The sequence below is a fragment of the Rhincodon typus genome, chromosome 29 (genome assembly GCF_021869965.1).
Source record: "Rhincodon typus isolate 14 chromosome 29, sRhiTyp1.1, whole genome shotgun sequence".
In the NCBI taxonomy this organism is placed as follows: domain Eukaryota; kingdom Metazoa; phylum Chordata; class Chondrichthyes; order Orectolobiformes; family Rhincodontidae; genus Rhincodon; species Rhincodon typus.
Genome location: NC_063360.1, coordinates 19,242,770 through 19,264,696, shown reverse-complemented (window position 1 = coordinate 19,264,696; position 21,927 = coordinate 19,242,770). Strand labels below are relative to the sequence as shown.

At 39.9% G+C, this 21,927-nt stretch overlaps 1 protein-coding gene across 1 annotated transcript in view; it reads left to right on the top strand.

Moving 5' to 3' along the window:
- LOC109923391 (unconventional myosin-Vb-like) overlaps nt 1–21,927 on the top strand; it is a gene marked incomplete at its 5' end in the record, with an annotated part of 126,168 nt that overhangs the window by 90,947 nt on the left and 13,294 nt on the right. The window contains 3 exons of the mRNA XM_048613914.1: nt 276–432; nt 2,160–2,399; nt 11,989–12,222. Of these exons, the coding sequence (XP_048469871.1) occupies nt 276–432; nt 2,160–2,399; nt 11,989–12,222 (631 nt within the window). The remainder of the gene's footprint in view (nt 1–275; nt 433–2,159; nt 2,400–11,988; nt 12,223–21,927) is intronic.

Sequence of the window (21,927 nt, the reverse complement as noted above, 5' to 3'; positions counted from 1 at the left end):
GTGTGGTAAATGTGGGTTACAGGGACAGGGTGGGATCCGGGCATGGAAGGGATGCTGTTCAGAGGGTCAGTGCAGATTCGATGACCCCTTCCCACACTGTAGGGATTCTGTTTCCTATTTATTTAAGATCTAGTGAAAATCACGTATGGAACTAGACCTCAAACTGGGCCTTTATAAGCTAATTTGTTTTAATTCATTCATATTGCTAAGCTGTGCATGTTGACTTGGCACTTGCCTGCATGAAAAGCTCAAAAGCATAATCTTTTTTGTTTCAGACTAGTTGATCATTTAAGACTGACAAAGGCTGCCGTAGTTATACAGAGACAGTATCGAATGTTGGCTGTGAGGAGGCTGTATGTACTCATCCGTACAGCGGTAATTACTATTCAAGCTTATGCAAAAGGCATGATTACAAGACGAATGTATCATAAGGCAAGTCTTTGTAGAGCATTGTACGCTCTCAGCAGTTTCTGTAATTGTTTCGGTTCTTAACTAAGAAAAAAATTTACTCCGATATCCTGCGAAGAATTTTTGTGAAGTTATTCGATTGATCACATTTTCATCTGAGGCCGGAAGGTCAAGTCAGGGGTCAGAGTCCCAAGCACAAATCAAGATGACCAATCCAGTCTCGCACTGTCCTAGAAGCTGTCAATCACGTGAGCTGTCAAACAATAGCCTGAGATGTTTCACCACAATGTAAAGGGGCCTGGTAGCTACTGACCCTTTTTTTCTCTAATTCTTCAGTGTTCACCAAACCCTTTGTTGGCCTTGATCATGGCTCGTAAGTTGAGTATGAGATACATACTTGGGCCTAGGGGATTTCAGAAGGATAGGATTGACCATACTTTTTTCAAGGTGTTTAATCATCCCCTACCATCAATCCTTGGCATCCTGGTCAATATCTCTCTCGATCAATCACAGGTCTAGCCACTATATTTTGCTTTTTGAGACCTTGCTGTGTACAAATTGACTCCCTGTATACTGTTTCCTGTATTGTTATGGTGACTCTCCTGTCAAAACACCTCATTGGCTGTAAAGCATTTTGAGATCAGTATTTTATAGGTGCAAGTTTGTCTTGCTTCAATATTTTGACTGAGACTGGAGGATGTGCATATATTCCAATCTCTCCTCCACAGATTACAGCATGAAATTAAGTATTTTTTTTCCCAGTTACTGAGATGGCCAGTTATAAATAACTTTTCTACATTAGGTTTTGAAATAAAGATCTATTACCCAGATTTAATAAACCATAATTTAGCAAAATAAAGGTTTAGTAAATATACAAGTGTTTAGTGTTTATAAAAGTATGTGTTTGTCAGTCTCTAGATGTCCACAAAACACTCATCAGCAAAATCAGGGGAGAAAAACAGATTTCTCTGCAGAGGTTGGCATTCTGAACAAAAGAAAAAGATGTTTTGGCCAATGGGTTATTCATGAAGGTGTAGAAGGTTCTGATTTTCTCTTGCTCTGATGTGACCTGGCTACACCTGTCAGAACTTAATTCTATGTGTTTGAGTCCCTGCAGACACAGCTTGCTCAGGAAATACAATATTACAGAAGAGCAAATAGGTTTCACCCTAAACTCAAGAGGTGCTACTTTCAGAAATCCAGATCAGCTGGACAGCCCTTCCTCATAAGCTGCTTGACCCCTGCCCCGCCCCACCCCAACTGAAGACCACAAAAAAAAACTCTCCAATTCAATCACTGTTCAGAGCCCCATTGCCCCGAGAACCAAACATGGTCACCACCCATGTGATTTCTAGGAAACCCATTTATAAAAATCATGTCCATAAATGACCTTTTTTGATTACCCCTCAACCAATCCAGGTATTTCCACAAAACCTGAAATAAATCAACTTTTCCACAATTCTTTAAAATGTAAATTTACTAAGAAGTTTTAAATATGAATCAACTTCATTACACTCAACTTTGTGGTTTTTGAGGTATAGAAAGGCTTTCGACATCAATTTCCAGCTGTTAAATTTTACTAAGTGTGTACTTTCAAAGTTCTTATCATATTCTTCAAATATACGCCAGCTTAAGCTTTCTGTGAATGAGTGGAAAAGGGTAAGGGCATATGAAAGAAAGTTTCCTTTTGAGTGCTACAGGAAGTTATTTCTTTAGCATTACTAAAAATATACACACTTACTTTTAATTAGATGGTCCAGGAGCAAAAGGCTACTGTCATACAGAAGTATGTGCGAGGATGGCTGAGCTTTTTAAGATATCAAAGAATCCGGCATGCGGCTATCCACTTGCAATGTTGTTTCCGACGAATGATGGCATATCGCCAACTGAAGACGCTGAAGGTTGAAGCGCGCTCGGTTGAGCACTACAAAAAACTGAACAAAGGAATGGAAAACAAGATCTTGCAACTGCAATATAAAGTGAATGATCAGGTAAATTGTGTTGGGGATTCTGTATGTGGAAGTCCGTTTGGTCTTGTAAAATGCTTCACTCGTGCTAAATGTGCAGCGGTATTGTCAATGGATGCAGAATGAGATGTGCACAACTAACATTTATACAGTCAGTATATGGAGCGGGGTCAAAGACCCACAAGTGGAGCTTTGCAATGGAGGAGGGCCACAGATACAAAAGCATGGATAAACTTTTGTATAACAGAGCGCTAGAAACTGGTGATGTTGAGAAGGGAACGGGTGGGCTTGCTGATGGAAAATATGTTATTGGAAGCTTATCTCGGAATCCAGGATCGCCAATGGTCTTGTTCAGGCTGAGTGAGGCACCACAGAAGGTGATTGAATTAATCTAAGATGATCATTTTGTGATGGGCACCAAGAATAATGTGGAATTGGGACTTTTGTGATTGGCAGACAAAAGTGTCTGGGACGCAATAAGCGGGTGATGCTCATTTTAAACTAAGAAATACAAAAACTCCAGAGACCGCAGAAGAGTATGTAGAAAGTAGTTGATTGTAAAAAGGATAATAAGACCTTGTTGAACTTGCATGCCACCAACACCCACCCAACCCCAGGAAGGTTTTGAATACTTTTGTTTTGATACAGTCTGGTGAAGCATATGATGGTTTGATCGGGTAATGAAAAACCTGTTAGGTTCAGGTTTGTGCACTTCCGATCTGAGAGGGAGTAACAAGAGATGGGGAACTGATTTGGCTGGGAATAGGAGTACCGAAAATGTGGAGTGATTATTTTTTTTAGCAGCAAGGCTGCAGTTTTGTCTTTTTCAAGATTTGGTTATGGCTGTTATGGAATCAGTTCAGTCTAATTAAATGTCAAATTCATAGCTTGATGGCTTCAGTTTTAACCTTTTTGCATTTGAGGGGGCTGCATTGGGTAGACCTTAATTTGAAACCTGAGAGGAATAGCAGTTAATGATAAGTTTGTTTTTTTTCCCTTCTTTCTACTATTGCCATCCTAGTGTTTATGAAAGTGTATGCATGCTCCTGTGGCAGGCTGAGCTGTTTCCTACAGACTGTCCAGCCATGGTCTGGTCTTGACCAACTCCTGAGAGTTTGGTACTGACTTTGGGATTTTCCTCTTTGGCTCCTGAATGGAATTCAGTTCCTGGTCCAATTCCCATTCCTTGCAAGTACATGCACTTTTTAAAAATAATATTTCTAAATTCTGAAGGCTATGGTGTTAAGTTCTCAAATGTTTTCCTGTAAGTGATTTTAATCCCAAGACCATACCAGTTTTTTTAAAAACAGATTTGTTGCATTTTTTTTGTGATTTAGGGTCCACGTAGTGCATCATTCTGACTGTAGCATCCTCCAAACACCACCCATTAGGTCCTGTGCTGGTCGTATTTTTCTCTGCTTGTGGGGCAAAGTCAATGTTTCCAATCTCTCCATAACAAAATTCTCATTTTGTTTCATTACAGTGAAGGGTTTAAAGCTCCTCTTGAATACAGCAAGCAAATTACCCAAACTAATCAAACATATTGAGCAAAAATCTGCCACATGTGGATTATGCATGTGGGCCTGAAACGTCAGCCTCTCTGCTCCTATGATGCTGCTTGGCCTGCTGTGTTCATCCAGCCCTGCACCATGCATGTTTCATTGTTGCTTTATCTAAAAAGGATTGCAGAAAAGGTTGCTCTTCTGATGAGGATTGATAGAAACCCTTTTCAATATAGGGGTCCCAGATACGTGTGGCACCTTTCTTACCAGCTCACTTTGGTTTTACAGGTTATTGTTTTGACCTGCTCAATATTTTTTAAAAAAAACCTCCTCCTGTTGGTCAACATTCAGAGCTTTAATTTCATTTTTTAAAATGAAGTTTTTGAAGCTACTTTAGAAACTCTACCTGTAGACAGATATAAATTGTTTAGTCAAAAAGTAAGAGTTTGAAATCACAAAGAATGACTATTGCACAAGTGCATACTACAATTGAAACTACGACGTTTCAGCCATATCAAATATCAGCAAAATGAATGAACAAACAGGTCCCTGTCAGCTGTATAAGACTAGCTGAACATTTTCTAGGTTGTGGTGATTCAGTTCGTCATGGCTTGAGTCCAGAACACACACCTGCTAAAATTTAATGAAATTGCTCTTGTAAGGAAGCCAGAGATGGCTGATAGTTACTACTTTTACTTTTCCCTGAGATGTTGCAGAATAGGAGACTCTGTTTTGAATTGTGCTGTGATCAATAGTAAATAAAAATACAATAGGATGGAATTACTCAATAAATCAGGCCTTTAAGTTAGAAACTTTGGAACTAAAGTTAAATATAATTGTTTTTAAGTGGGAAGTGAGGGGGAATAGAAAAAGATCAAAAATGCTCTGTGACAAAATGGAAGACTGAATGTGAATGAAATGGCAAAAAATATTTTATTCTGTAATACTAAAGATTTTAACCTCGACCATGGGACAAATGTATCAAAATTGCCTGATGGTCCTCTTTTTTTTTTAAAAGCAATTACTAGTTGGTCTGTAGGTCCATTCTTTGTTTTTGCTATCTTAAGATAAAGTTGCAACGATTGACTTGGTGATGGGGAATTAATGGCTCCCACTAGTGATCAGATCATACATCAGTGGAGACTTTAGTTGAGAAGAATATTGGACTTCTGTGTTACTTCTTTGCAGGGACTGATGCATAATGAGAGAATGTCCAACAACTGTTGGCATAGGGACTTGAAAATAAGGGAAGTAAACACGTGGCTAAAAGAGTGGTGCGGGAAAGAAGGGTTCCTTTTCATGTGGCATTGGCATCAGTATTGGAACAGGAGGGATCTGTACCGTTAGGACGGTCTCCACTTGAATTGAGCTGGGACCGATGTTCTAGCGAAAAGGGTAAATAGGCTGGTCAACAGGACTTTAAACTAGAAAGTGGGGGAAGGGAATGGTGAAACTTTTCCCAATGGGAAACAAAGCAGGTTATCATCTGTAGTGGTGGATTCAACTAACTGGAACAATATGAATGAAATGACGGGGAAGGAGAATTCAGGAGAGGTTATTAATGTCTCCAGCACAGACACACATAGGACAGTGTTTGGAAAAGGCTGGCAATCAAACACTGGAGAAACAAATGAAGAGGGAGAGTTAATACAGGACTAAAGGTGTTATATCTAAAATGCATGCAGTATAAGTAATAAGGTAAATAAGCTTGTGACGCAGATCGAAACTGGCAGATATGACATGGTAGGTATCACGGAGATGTGGCTGCAAGGGGATCAGGATTAGGAACTGTATATCCAAGGATAAATATCCTATCGAAAAGATAGGCAGGTGGGCCCAGGGGGTGGGGTTGCCTTATTAGTGAGAAATGAAATTAAACTAATAAGAAGAAATGAAGTAGGGTCAGATGGTATAGAATTTGTGGGGGTAGAATTGAGGAATTGCAAAGGTAAAAAAATCCATAGTTGGAGTTGTGTACAGGCCTCCAAACAGTAGTCAGGAGCTGGGGCAGAAGATACAACAGGAGATAGAAAAGGTGTGTAAGAATGGCAGAGTCACAGTGATCATTGGGGATTTAGGTATGTGGGTGGACTGGGAAAATCATGTTGGTAGTGGATTGTAAGAAAAGGAGTTTGTGGAATGTCTACAAGATGGTTTTTTGGAGCAGCCCTGTGGTGGAGCCCATAAGGGAACAGGCAATACTGGATTTAGTGTTGTGCAATGAGGCAGACTTGATCAGGGTTCCTTTACGTTAAGCTCCCTTAGGAGACAGTAATCATAAGATGATTGAATTTACTCTGCAATTTGAGAGGGAGAAGATCGAGTCAGAAATAACGGTATTACAGCTGAATAAAGGTGACTACAGAGGTATGAGGGAGGAACTGGGCAGAATTGTCTGGATAAGGAGCCTAGCAGGAAAGACAGTGGAACAGCAATGGCAGGAGTTTCTGGGAGTAATTCAGGAGACGGAACAAAAATTCATCACTAGGAAAAAGAAGCATGGTACAGGGAGGATGAGGCAACCTTGGCTGACTAAGGAAGTCAGGGATAGCATAAAAGCAAAAGAAAAAGCATATAATGTGGCGAAGGGCAGTGGGAAACCAGAGGACTGGGAAGCTTAAAGACTAACCGACAGTAACAAAAAAAGAAATAAGGAGGGAGAAGATTAAATGAGAGTAAGCTAGTCAGTAATATAAATGAAGACTGAGTTTCTTTAGGTATATAAAGGGCAAAAGTGGACATAGGACCACTGGCAAATGACGGTGGGGATCAAGGAAATGGCTGAGGAACTGAATAATTACTTCGCATCAGTCTTCACAGTGGAAGACACAAGTAAAATCCCAAAAATTTGAGTGTCGGGGACAGAGCTGAGTATGGTGGCCATCACCAAGGAAAAGGTACTAGTAAAACTGATTGATTGATTGGCCTGAAGTTGGAAAAATCACCTGGACCAGATGGACTACACCCCAGAGTTCTAAAGGAGATCGCTGAAGAGATAGTGGAAGCGTTAGTGGTGATCTTTTAGGAATCGCTAGAGTCTGGGAGGGTCCCAGAGGACTGGAAAATCACTAATGTGACTCCCCTGTTTAAAAAGGGAGTAAGACAAAGACAAAATTACAGGCTGATTAGCCTAACCTCGGTTGTGGATAAGATTTTAGAGTCCATTGTGAAGGATGAGATTTCTGAATATTTGGAAATGCATAGTAAAATAGGGCAAAGTCAGCATGGTTTCATCATCTGCTAGAATTCTTTGAGGAAGTAACGAGCAAGGTAGACCGAGGAGAGCCAATGGATGTTATCTACCTGGACTTCAAGAAGGCCTTTGATAAGGTGCCACACAGGAGGTTGCTGAGTAAGATAAGGGCCCATGGTGTTAGAGGCAAGGTGCTAGCATGGATAGAAGATGGAAGCTGGTGACGAGTGGTGTTCTGCAAGTGCCAGTGCTGGGACCACAACTTTTCACTTTGTACATAAATGATCTCGATGAAGGAACTATGGGCAATCTGGCTAAGTTTGCAGATGATACAAAGGTAGGTGTGGGGACAGGTAGTATTGAGGAGGTGGCAAGGCTTCATAAGAATTTGGACAGGTTAGGAGAGTGGGCAAAGAAGTGGCAGATGGAGTACAACGTGGGAAAGTGTGAGGTCATGCACTTTGGTAAGAAGAATAGAAGCTATTTTCTAAATGGGGAGAAAATTCAGAAATCTGAAGTGCAAAGAGACTTGGGAGTTCTAGTCCAGGATTATCTCCGGTAAACTTGCAGGTTAAGTCAATAGTTAGGAAGGCAAATGCAACTTTGACATTTATTTTGAGAGGACTTGAATATAAAAGCAGGGATGTACTACTGAGGCTTTATAAGGCTCTGGTCAGGCCACACTTGGAGTATTGTGCGCAGTTTTGGGCCCCATGTCTCAGGAAGGATGTACTGGCCCTGGAGCGGGTTCAGAGGAGGTTCACGAGAATGGTCCCAGGAATGGAAAGCTTAACATATGAGGAGTGTTTGAGGATTCTGGGACTATACTCATTGTTGTTTAGAAGGATGAGGGGGGATCTAATTGAAACTTTCAGAATACTGAATGGCCTGGACGGAATGGATGTTGGGAAGATGCTTCCTTTGGTAGGAGAGTCTAGGACCCGGGGGCACAGCCTTAGAGTAAAGGGAAGACCTTTTTAGAATAAAGATAAGGAGAAACTTCTTTGGCCAGAGAGTGGTGAATCTATGGAATTTACTGCCATAGAAAGCTGTGGAGGCCAGGTTATTGAGTACATTTAAGACTGAGATAGATAGGTTCTTGATTATCAAGGGGATCAGGGGTTACGGGGAGAAAGCAGGAGAATGGGGTTGAGGAATTTATCAGCCATGATTGAATGGCGGAGCAGACTCGATGGGCCGAATGGCCTAATTTCTGCTCCTATGTCCTCTGGTCTTATGGTCTAACCAGACCTGTACAAACTGACAAAATGCTCCCTGGATGGTTGAGGAAATGGAGGTGGTGGGAGTGGTAGAAGTAGTAATCAACCTTTGATCTCAAATATTTCCTGTAAGCCAGTAGGTTGTTCATGAGGGGAAGAAATGCACGGAAGAAGTATCTTTTGCATTTAATGTAGGCAGTGGAATGTTGTGAATAGAATTTGATATCAAATCCAATCAATTTTCAGCCTGTTATCATGCATTGAGCAGACATTTCCTGAATGTGAAGCTGATTTTGTTTTTCTCCCCGGTTCCTGACCAGTTCGTGTTGAAATGAGTTGAGCTTGCTTTAGAAAAGCAACGATGCAGCTGTTTTCCTATCCAACTACTTAAGGTAGCTGAACTAGAGACCTGTCAAAGTTTAATGCACATTGGCCAAAGCAACCTTGCAGGAAGAATACAGATTGACTTTTTAAAAAGTCATTCTCGAGATATGGGTTTCACTGGCTAGCCAGCATTGATTACTCATCCCTAATTGCCCAGAAAACAGTTCAGAGTCAACCACTTTGCTATAGGTGTGGAGTCACATATAAGCCAGACTCATCGAGATCGAGAAGGAGAATTCCTTGCCTAAACGGCATCAGAGAACCAGATGGGCTTTCATGACAATGGACAGTAGCTGTGTCGTTGCCATTAAGTCGGCTCGCTCTTTTAGATTTCGATTGAATTCAAATTTCACGATCTGCCATTGTGGGATTCAAACCCATGTCATTAGGATGTTAGCCTGGGGTTCTTTACGTTCCATTCAAATTTAAACAAGTTCAAACTTTGAACAATTATGCATTTTTTTTTTTGCATTCTGAACACTAAACCATTGAATGTGGTTGATTAAAATCAATGATGAGAAAAACCCATTTAATCCACCTGACCTGCACATCTTTAGACTGGGAGGGAAACCGGAGGAAACCCATGCAGACACTGGGAGAATGTGCAAACTCCACACAGTCGCCCGGGGGTGGATTTGAACCTGGGTCCCTGGCGTTGAGGCAACAGTGCTAACCGCTGAGCCACTGTGCCACGATGTCTCTACTCAAAGCTATTTATTTTCCTAAATAAAAACTGAAAGAACTGCAGATCCTGTAAATGAGGAGCAAAAACAAAGTTGCTGGAAAAACTCAATAGGTCTGGCAGCATCTGTGAAGAAAAAAAAATCAGTTAAAGTTTTGGGTCCAGTGACCGAGGGAAGGGTCACTGGACCTGACGCTACCAGACCTGCTGAGCTTTTCCAGCAACTTTGTATTTGCTTTCCTAAGCAGATATTGATAAATTAACATTTCTTCACGTTGTATGCAATCTGCTGCTCACTTCCCATTTATCCAATCTGTTACTGTCCCTTTGCAGTCTCTTTGCATTGTCCTCTCTACTTAGTTTCTCATCTGACTTTGTATTATTTGAAAATATGGAAATGTTACACTGCAGTCTACTCATCACACAAATAGATTGTAAATAGCTGAGGTTTAAATACTAATCCTTGTGGTACTTTCATAGTTAGAATCTGAAAACTCCCTGCTTATTTTTAATGTTTCCTGCCCATTTAACCATAAGTCAATCCATGTTAATATATTTTCCCAATTTCATGAGTGTTAACCTTGTCATTATCTCTTGTGTAGCACCTTTTAAAATGGCATCTTAAAATTCAAATAGCTATATCCACTAGTTCCTTTTTCATCCTGCTGGTTACTTTTTCAAAATATGAGACTTTCTTTGACTCTGCTTAATTGCATGACTTTCTAAGTATCCTGTTAAAGTAGATTCTAGTGCTTTGACTATTACTAATATTGGCTAACTGACCTACAACTTCCTTTTCATTCCCCTCTTTTGCTTACTACCTTCAAATTCTCTGAGCTGTTGTGGAAGATGAAAACCAATGCATTCGCTATACCTGCAGTTACCTCCAATAGAAACCTAAAATGCTGGCCATCAGTGCATGGGCATCAGTGACTTGAAACACTAATTTCTCCTGTATTATTTCTTGACTTATGGTTCTTTAAATTTCACATTCTGACACTTGCTTTTATTTCTGGAATGACTTTTTGTGATAGGTATTTCTTTAATATTTCTAGTGTTTCCAATATCCTCCTCTTTTCTAATTTAGCTTGCCTTTATCTCTACTGGGTGAATGTTTAATTTCACTAGTCTCTTCCTATCTGCACATGGGTACAATCTGTTCATTTATTTTCATGCTTCTTTGGAAGTATAGTTTCATACTTCTGTTTTCCTTATTGGTTTCTTTCTCCGCTTTTGCTCAATCCTTCTAAATCTTTCTTGCCCCCAGCTTCTACTTTGGCAACATAAGCCTCTTTATTTAATCTGGTATGGTCTCTAACTCATCTTGCTAGTCACAGTTGACCACATTTTCTTCAAGTGGTTTTGTGACAAAAAGGAATGTGCATTTGTTGCAAATTGTTTTACTCTTTAAATGCTAAGCATCACTTGCCTGTCTTTTCTCCATCTCAGTTGATCTGCAGTTCATCCATGTGTTTTGCTTTCTTTAATTTTGAGATCTTAGTTTTGAACTTGACTATATTGCACTTCATTGACAATTTGAAAGCGATCATGTTATGGTTAGAGTGGCCCCTTTACTGCAGGGCTATTAATTAAACTTATTGCACTGTGACAGCAATATTGCCTGTACCCTATTTGGTTCCTTGACATATTGGTTAGAGAAATCATCTTGTGAATGTTGCATGAATTCATCCTGTACATTATTACTGCCCTGTTGATATGAACGGCTCACATGATTAGTATGTTGTTTTTAATGAGTATCTCTAATTTGCTGATTTATAGTATATACTATGTCCTGCAGTACTGATACTGTTGGGTATATGAAACATTGTGTTTATTGGCTCCCTGTGTATGTTGATTCATTACTTGTTCATCTAGCTGTTAAACTGCAGCACTTAGGTTACTATGACACTATTCCAGTTAGCATTAATAGTTCTGCAAACAGCTGAACTAGGCTTTTTCTCTTCTGTACATGATCACTATTTAATGGTTTGCGGACTGAGCTCATTCCACTTCCAGTTTACAATTCAATTTTAGTTTCATTTCCATCTTAACTGACTGAAACTAACATGAACAAATGCATGCTGTAACCTAGTGAATACCCACATGCATCACCTTCAGTCTAGAAAATCTGCAGGACGTTAGTGTCAAACAACTGACTCGATAATTCCGTAACTAGTCCCAGCACTCTTTCCTATTTTGGCTCAGCAAGGTTTAATCACCAAGAAACATGTACTGGAAATGCACACCAGGTCAACCTATTTCAGTAAAGAGGAGAGAATTTCTATTTTTAGTTTCGATCCTTGATCAGAGTGGGACTGACCAGGCATACAGACACTTCTCCCCACAGGTGTTCATTGACCTGTGTATTTTCAGATTTCCAGACTTTGTGTTTTTATTGCGATTTAGTTGTCAAGATGGAATGAAATGATAAATTGATGTGGTTTGTAGTTAAAAATATTGCTGATCAGTCTTTTACATGATCTGTATATTACTCTTTTCCTCTGTTACACCTTGACACTATTTATCCTAACTTTTGACCATCAAGAAGCAATTGCTATTGCCAGGTTTGAAGATTGTTGACAGCTGATGTGAGCTGGCAAAGTAACATTTTGTTTCTGAATTTGATTTTCAGAGCAAGAACAACAAAATGCTTTTGGAACAAATGGCAGCACTTACTGCTTCTCATAGAAATGAGGTGGAGAAACTTAGGAATGAAATAGAGCACGTCCAGCATAGAACAGAAGAAACTAAAATCTTGAATCTGCAACAACAAATTGCACAACTCGAAGAGGAACTGGAGACTGCGCATAAGGACAGAAGAGATGCAGAAGTTCAAGCATCTCAGGAGTTAACTGCATTGAAACAAGTAGGATTGTACTTTTTTTTTTTTGCTGCAATATCTGGGGTAATTCTTGTATAGCCCATAGCATTTTGTTTGTTTTTAAAGCAAGATTCACTTGTTTTAGCAGCAGTCTCCATTTTGGTAAACTGGTTTCATAAAGGCATTTGAATTCTATTGTTTCCTGTGAATAATGGACTATTAATTTCAAGATGCATTCAGTCTTGGTGATTCATTCATTTCTGACCCTATCTATTACCAGGTGGCTTTTGATAAAGGAACTGTTAATTGACAAACCATTGTCTATTTTAAAAACCAATGCTACTCTACCTGTGTTTGAAACGACATTTGACATGGAGCTGGTTAGGCATCCAAACATAGCAAAGACTTTATTCCACTATACAGGGTTTCAGCCTGAGAGTAAACTGTTCAATGCCCAAAGGTTTCTTTATGTTCTTGTACAGTTATGCCTGTTGCTCAAGCACACACTTGGTTTACACTCATAACAGTGCGAGGCAATTACAATAATACCTCATTAGAAGGCTAGCTCAGTTTGTGGTTGGATAAACCCTTTCCACTGCAAGACTAATCAAACTTCTCTTGTGACCATGTTTACATTTTTCAAGCAACATGATTCTGCATACAGTAATTATCTCTGTCGCATTAATGTGTTTCTATTTGTATAAGGTCAGATGACACCAGGATTATAGTCCAACAGATTCATTTGAAGACACAAGCTTTTAGAGCATTGCCCCTTCATTTAAAATGATAGTGACTGATTTCTAAGTTCATGCCATGTTCCCACTTTGTCTCCATAATCTGAAGTCTTTTAAAATCTAAAACTTTATTAATAAACTTTCCTGAATATATTCAATGGCTTAACCTTGACAGCCTTCTGTGGTAGAGAATTCCACAGATTCGTTACCTTTTGAGTGAAGAAAATTTTCCTCGTCTTAGTCCTAAAATGGTCTACCTTGTACCCCTCATTTCTAGACTCACCTGCCAGGGAAAACATGTTCCCTGCATTTCTTCTGTCTAGCCTTATTTAAAGTTGTCTTTTTCTGTGGCTAAATGGCTGTATTGCAACTACTGGGAGGGAGTTCATGTGAAAGCCTGGGTGCATCTATATGGTTCGATATTAACATGTTTTGAGGTTTACAGTGGAGGCAGAAGACAGATTTTTAGTGATTTCACAACAAAAATTACACGCATTACAAAAACAGTTTGTGCCTTTTTATCATGTAGTTCTAAGCTAAGTTTGCATTTAATGCTTTACTTCAGCCTGTATAGCCTCAGCCATATATTGCCCTATACCAACCTCTCAGCCGGCTATATTCCCATCCAGATATCCATCTGGTTGTATAATTTTTGAACCAAGAGAGTCTAATGTAGTTTAATCAAAAACAGTTTATTTAATCCATTGCATGATGTAGATGGCAGGCTCATATTGTTCACCCCGGTTGTTTGTGAGACTTTTATGTTCTTGTTAGAAATGTGGTAACTTTGAGTTACTGTGCCATGAATCATGAGTAGATCAGACACAACACAGTCATTAAACATTTGGAATTTTACAAGACCTAGCAACTTTTTTTTTTCTGATGGTAACCCCCGACCACCACAGTAATGCTATTGGACTTCACACTGAAATATTTTGAAAATTATTGAATAATAATTATTGAAAATAATTTGAAGATTATTTTCATGGTCTGCAACCCTGTAAAAATTATTGCTTTTGGTGTGGTTTAGCAAATGTTTTTGAAAGGGTAAAAGGGACAATTCATAACCTTGAAGCTGACCAGTTGGTATTATAATACCAATGTTTTCTCTCTCGTTTTCCAATCATGTTTCTAGGTAAGATCATTTTTATCAAATGAATGGTGCCTCTTTGCAACAGCAGATTGGTCTGGTCTCTGGAACTGTTGATAAAGTGCATGTGCCAGTCTGTTTAGCCAGTATTGATATCTAAAGTGACCCAAATATTTGAGTGCAGCTTGAATGTTATGATTTAAGGTGTACAATGTATTTGCCACAGCTTAATTTAAAATGTTTGAAGGTTTAAATGTAAGTTTTTTTTTTTGCATTCTTAATTTCCTATTGAACATTATTCTAATAATATGGACAAATGTGAATTCTGATCATACCTCTCAATGCTGAATTTATTGTATTGAAAATTTTCTATGGCGGTTTTGAGTACAATGATATATTGGTTATGTTATTGAACTAATCCAGAGAACATAATCCTAGTCATACAGTATAGAAACAGCCTTCAGACCAACTTGTTCATGCTGACCAGATTTCCTAAACTACACTAGTCACATTTGCCTGCATTTGGCTCATCTCTCTCCTAAACCTTTCATATCCATGTACCTGTCAAAATGTCTTAAATGTTGTAATTGTACTCTCCTCCTCTACCACTTCTTCTGGTAGCTCATTCCATGTACACACCACCCTTTGTGTTGGGGGGAGAAAGTTGTCTCTGGGGTCCCTTCTTTAAATCTTCCCCCACCTTAAACCTATGCCCTCTCTAGCTTTGGATCCCCTTACCAGAGGGAAAAGACCTTAGCAATTCACCTTATCTATGTTCCTCATGATTTTATAAACCTCAGAAGTCACTCAGCCTCCTACACTTGTTTCTTTTTTGGGGGGGAGGTGAAGCAGGTGGGGGTGGCAGCAATGTATGTCCCAGCCCCTCCTTTGTGACTCAAACCCTCCAGACTTGGTAACTTTTTTTTTGTGCACCATTTCCACTTGAATAACATGCTTCCTATAGCAGGATGACCAGAATTGTACACCGTACTCCAAATGTGGTCTTACTGATGTCTTATGCAGCCATAACATGATGTCCCAACTACTGACTGACGAAGGCAACCATGCCAAATGCTTTCTACACCAGCCTGTCTACCTGTGATGCCATTTTCAGGGAACTATGTACCTGCACTCCTAGGTGCCTCTGTTTGACAACACCCCCCAGGACCCTACCATTAACTGTGCAAGTCCTGCCCTGGTTTGTCTAACCAAAATGCAACACCACACATATACTTAAATTAAACTCCATCTGCCAGTCCTCAGCCCGTTTGGCCCAGTTGATCAAGAACTCATACTCTTAGAAAACCGTCTTAGCTGTCTACTATACCACCAGTTTTGGTGTCGTGCACAAACTTACTAACCATGTCTCTTGTATGTTCATTCAAATTGGTAATGTAAATGACAAACAACAGTCGACCCAGCACCAATCCTTGCAGTGCACCACTGGTCACAGGCCTCCAGTCTGAACAACAACCCTCCACCACTACCCTCTATCATCTCCTGTCAAGTTAATTTTGTGTCTAGTTGACTAGCTCTCCCTGGATCCCATGTGATTTTAACCTTATTAAGCAGTCTACCAAGTGGAACCATGTCAAAGGTATTGTCTACACAGACTTTGACAAAATTTACTGCTCTGCCTTCATTTATCATCTTGATCATCTCTTCAAAAAATTTCAGTCAAGTTAGTGAGACATGATTTCCCATGCACAAAACCATGCTGACTATTCGTAGTCAGACCTTGCCTTTTCAAATGCATGTAAATCCTGTCTCTCTGAATCCCCTCCGACAACTTGCCCACCGCTGTCTACCAGTCTGTAGTTCCCTGGCTTCTTGCAGTCTTTATTAAATAGCACAACATTAGCCACCCTCCAGTCTCCCAGCACCTCACCTGTAGTTATAGATGACACAAATATCTCTGCTAGGGGCACTGCAGTTTCTTCCCTAGCTTCCCACAATGTCCTGGGATACAATTGATCAGGTCTCGGGGATTTATCTACCTTTTTTGCATTTTTAAGACTTTCAGCACCTGTTCTGTAATGTGGACTCTTTTTAAGACATCACTATTTATTTGCCAGAGCTCCCTAACTTCCCATGAATTTCTTCATGGTAAATACTGATATGAATTTCTATTTAGGATCTTCCCAATCTCCTGTGGTTCCTCACCATAGATGGCCTTGTGGATCTTTAAGGAGCCCTGTTCTCTCCCTAGTTACTTTTTTGAATTTAATATTTAGAGAGTCCCTTCAAATTCTCCTTCACCTTATCTGCTAAGGCTATCTCATGTCCCTTTTTTTTTTGCCCTTTTGATTTCTCTTAAATGTTCTCTTACACCCTCTATGCTCAAGGGATTCACTTGATCTATACCTGACATATGCCTTCCTCCTCATTGTTCTTGACCAGAGCCTCAATATCTCTAGTCATCCAGTGTTCCCTACTCCTGCCTGTCTTACCCTTCATTGTAACAGAAACATGCTGGTCCTGAGAGCTCAGTAATTCACTCTGGAAAGCCTCCCAGTTGCCAGATGTCCCTTTGCCTGTGAACAGCCTCCCCAACCAACTTTTGAAGGTTCCTATCCAATACCATCAAAATTGGCCTTGCCCCAATTTAGAACTTTAACTTGTAGACCAGGTCTATAAGTTTCAACAACTATTTTTAAAACTATTGGATTAAGGTCACCTGGTCCTGAAGTCCTCAGTCACTTGCCTGCCCTATTTCGCAAGAGGAGGGTAAGTTTGCCCCTCCTCTACATATTGATAAATGTGTCATTACATAACTCTTATTCCTCTCCATCCATGCCCTTATCAGTATGGCAGTCCTAGCCCATGTTTGGAGAATTAAGATCCCCTACTATTACAACCTCATTATTCTTACTACTATCTGTGATCTCCCTACATATTTGCTCCTCAATTTCTTGCTGACTACTGGGGGCCTATAGTACAATCCCATCAATGTGATCCCCTTTCTCTTATTTCTCAGTTACACCCATATAGCTTCACTGGACAGTCCTCGAGGAATATCCAAGCACAGCCATGACATCGTCCCTCATCAAAACTGCTACTCCCCCTTCTATCGTTCACATTGTATTTGTACCTCGGAACATTGAGCTGCCAGTCCTGTCCCTCCCTCAGCCATGTTTCTGTAATAGCTACGATATCCCAGTCCCATGTTCCTATCCATGCCCTGAGTTCATCTGCCTTACTTGTCAGGCCTTTTGCATCGAAATAAATGCAGTTTAATTCATTAATCATCCCTCCTTCTTTGCTGTACTGTTGCCTGCTTTGTCTATTTGACTTGCTGTCTTCTAAGTTCTGTAGCAGTCTTAACCTTGTCTCACTGCTGCTCGGTCTCACTGCTGCTCAGGGTCTCAACACCTGCTAGCTGTTAAACTGCAGCACCTAGGTTACTATGACACTATTCCAGTTAGCATTAATAGTTCTGCAAACAGCTGAACTAAACTTTTTCTCTTCTGTACATGATCACTATTTAATGGTTTGCGGACTGAGCTCATTCCACTTCCAGTTTACAATTCAATTTTAGTTTCATTTCCATCTTAACTGACTGAAACTAACATGAACAAATGCATGCTGTAACCTAGTGAATACCCACATGCATCACCTTCAGTCTAGAAAATCTGCAGGACGTTAGTGTCAAACAACTGACTCGATAATTCCGTAACTAGTCCCAGCACTCTTTCCTATTTTGGCTCAGCAAGGTTTAATCACCAAGAAACATGTACTGGAAATGCACACCAGGTCAACCTATTTCAGTAAAGAGGAGAGAATTTGTATTTTAGTATAGATCCTTGATCAGAGTGGGACTGACAGGGCCTGACAGCACCTGCCAGACTAATTTTAAACCCTCCCAAGTAGTTCTAAGAACACCGGAACAGGAATAGGCCATTCAGCCCATTGTACCTGCTGTCATTTAATATGATCATTAATTCCAAGGAGGACCAGGAGGTTGAAGTGTTAAACAGCAAGATATTTGTGAAGTGTTCACCCTACAGGCAATAAAGTTAGAGAGAGCTATTTGTCTGCCCAAAACAGCCAATGATGTCACTATTGTCACGTGATCAATCTGTTAAAGTCAGTCCACCAAATGTGCACAAATTTACAACATCCCTTGCCCTTTGCTTCGAGCTTTCTTGCAACGAAAGCATTCTGAATATTTGCCATCGTACACAACAGCCAGTAGTTAAGACTTTGCAGAGGTCAATGATTGCTGTGTGGCTGTCAGTACCTCAGGCATCTATTTTTCTTGTTGGCTTGAACTTCTGTTTTAGGTGTGCTAGGGACATGACCTGTTCTCTTTCCGTGAGACAAATGGATGTTCAGAGGTTTGCACGATGTTGTGGTATTTTCTGCTAAGGTGCGATCTCCCTCAGCTCATCAGCATTCCCATGTAAGTTGGATGCTGACACCTAATTGTACATGTATGAGCTGACAGCAGCAATACCCGTCTGTGCATATGGCTGGCTGATGGAGAAGGTATCCCTGTATGGCAATAGTCTGTTAGGATAGATTCCCAGCTGTACAAGTACAGTGGAATTGCCTAATGCCAAAAACAATTCCTGGAGCTGCTTTCTCCATCTGTGCATAGTTTTGCTTCTGCTTTGTTTAAAGATCTTGATGCAATAGTTACTGGTTTCTCCTCACTGTCGAGTCATATGAGAGAAATGACTGCTCCCACACCACAGTGATGCGTTGCATAATAGTTGCCATGGTAACTGTAGGTCAGAATGGGTCAGGACTTCTGGCTATAATAAAGTCTCTTGTCTTCTGTAAAGGCTGTTTCACATTGACCTTTCCACTTCCAGTTCTTATTTTGGCATAATAAATCATGCAAAGGATTGAGAATGGTTGGTTGCAAGATTTGGGTCAAATCTGCCATAAAAATTTAACAAGCCCAAAAATATTTGTAGTTTACATTTTTAGGTTTTTGTGTCTCGGTTAGGCTCTTACTTTTGAAGGTGCCTTTATGTAGTCCCTTTAGCATCAATGATATGGCCTAAATATTATATGGAAGATTTTAAATTCATGTCTGTTCACTCAGGCTGTAATTTTCATGAGTTTTCAGAGCAGCATCTAAATTGTGAAGATGGTTTTTTTTTGTTTCTCGCCATGATTAAAATATCATCTAAGTAACACCAGATACCTTCTGATCCATGGCATATTGGAAATAACAGGTGCAGATGTAATTTCAAATCAAAGTCTTTTGTATTTGATTAGTCCTTGGTAATTGTAACAAAGTATTTTTGTGACTCCAGATCTATGTTCATCTGGAGATAAATTTACCTCAGCCAAGCCTAACTCCAGCTATTCCAGCAAGCACATCATCGATTTAAAGGCAAATTATACTGTTCAGTCCATAGTACCAGATTAATAATATGCACCTGCTGTGATTTTAAGATCACTGATTCACCTATCATCTTTGCTGGCATGATAGGCATGGCCCAATTGCTTATATTTACCTCTAATTCTGTCTCAACCTTTTGCTCTGATTGCATAAAACACAGACCTAGCCTTGGAACGTTTTTGCTTGAGTCTCATGTTTAATTTTCAATTTGAAAAATCTTCTCAACACTTCCCAGATCCAAAGTAAAAACAATGCTGTGTTTCTTTTGAATTTATGATCGATCAGTCTCAATCTGTTTCTCCAACCACATTCTTCCCAAGAAATTTGGAAAATTTCCTTTTGACAACATGCAAGCCCAAATTTTCAGACTGTTACTTTGGCTGTGTATGTTTGTTGTGCAGTTTGGGGATTACAGTGCAATCTGATTCAGTTGCTTCTGATTCGCATTCAGATATCAATGAAATCAACTGCTCTGGTGTCCCCCTCCATTTTATTCCCAGTTTGCCATTACATAAGGGAGTGACCCAGTGTAAGTGGCTGTTGCTGGCGATGGCCAGTATGTTTAATAATAGCTCCTCTTATCACACCCGAGTCTGATTTCTGAAGAAGGGTCCCGACCCGAAACATCAGCTTTCCTGCTCCTCTGGTGCTACCTGGCCTGCTGTGTTCATCCAGCTCCACACCTTGTTATCTCAGACTCTAGCATTGGCAGTTCATACTATCTCTCACCTGAGTCTGGGCTTTTCTCATGCCTTTTTGTACTGTGTAGATTTTCTTCCTATTCGTTTGGTTTCTGTACTTTTTGTATGTTGTTCATGGTTCTTCCTCAAACACACCTGTTCAAGATGTTTTTTTGCCACAGTTTCTGCATACAGTTTCTTTATACTAGTAAGGTGCTGATGCCTTTTCCAAATTGGCAATTTTGAGTCTGCATTGGTACTTGTTTCAGCCACAGTTTTTGTGAATTTCATTCTTTGAGCTTAATTGTTGGGCTTCTGTGGCTGTTAATTCCTTAGAGATTGCTATTGCCAAATGCTTTCTTTAAGTCAAGATTCCTTTCAATTGTAATCTCCTTCTATATTGCTTCACATCTTAAACCACACACCAGTTTGTCTCTGATAGCATCATTTAAGTTGTCTTTGCAAAATTCTACTAACTTTAAAATTGCTGTGGGGGAGATAGTCATAGATTCGCCATTATGCTGGTTGTGTTTGTGATTGCTAAATGGTGCCAATCCCTGTAAATGATTCTGTATTTGTTTTCTTACAGTTTTGGAGCCCAGATTTCTGAAGAGGTTAAATGTTTTTCTCTCTGTGATACCCTAGAATGCAGGGACAACTATATCCACTCCATTACTAGCTTGAACAAAATAATGGAATCTCTCCATTATAGGAGTTCCAGTTCTCTCTCCCCACAGACCTATGGCACCAAAATTTCCTGCCATTTTTAAAATGGGAATGGCCTGCATAGCACGATGTACCACAAGAATGTTGGCACTGCCTTTTCCCCCTTTATTGGAACAAGGTATTCCTGAGGCTGCCTGTTTCTTTGAGTCTACACCTCTGTTTCCGTCATTCAGTGTTCCTTCAAGATGGATCACACAGCAAGCTTCTGCTGCACTGGTCACCTCTTCAATGAAGCTATTTCCTCCTTTCCTGACTGTATCTGCTTCAATGCAGCAATTGTATCTTTTTGATTTTCTTTTTATTCAAGTACCTCTGATCTGCAGTGGTTTTTTAAAAATGCTAATCAATAGATTGGCCCAGTAGATATCAAAGCAGTTTTAATTCTCATCACCAATTTTCTGTTTGTATTAAGTTCCAACAAGGGCCAGGAGATCAAAGTATGAAACAGCAGGAGCTTTATTATGGGAATGTTCAATTTACAGGCAGCAAGATTAGAGAAAATGTGCATCTCCACCCAAAAGCAGCTGATTTACAATATGATTGGACCCTTAAATTGACAGTCCACTATACTTGCACAAATGCTCAACATTTATGGTTGAATTTAATGCATTTTTGAGGAAAATGTGGGTAAAATGCATCAACCTGCACTTGAAATAGGCTGAGCTTTCACAGCCCTTTGGGGAACGGAGTCCCAAAGATTCAACATCCTCTGAGTGGGGGGAAAAAAATTCTCCTTATTTCAGCTCTAAATGGTATCTCCCTTTTTATTTTTAAATTGTGCATTCTCACTCTGCCCTGAATTAGGGGGAGCATCTTGCCTGCTGTTTAAGATTTCCAACTTTGCTTTTTTTCAAGGAAATGTTTAAAGCTAGTGTCAGTAAAAGTAATTGCTAAATGTCCATTATTACTAAAATTCCTGATTCATTCCCCTTTTTAGAGAAGGAAACCTTCTTGCCTTGTTTGGTTTGTGACTACAGTTACACCTGCACGGCTGACAGCTTTCTGCATTCTGAACTGGCCTCGTAAGGCAGATGTCAAGACTACCACTCCAAAGAAGGGTCAATGGACCAAAATGTTAACTCTGCTTTCTCTCCAGGGTGCTGCCAAACCTGATGTGGTTTTTTTTTCCAGCAATTTTTCTGTTACAGGTTTCCAACATCTGCA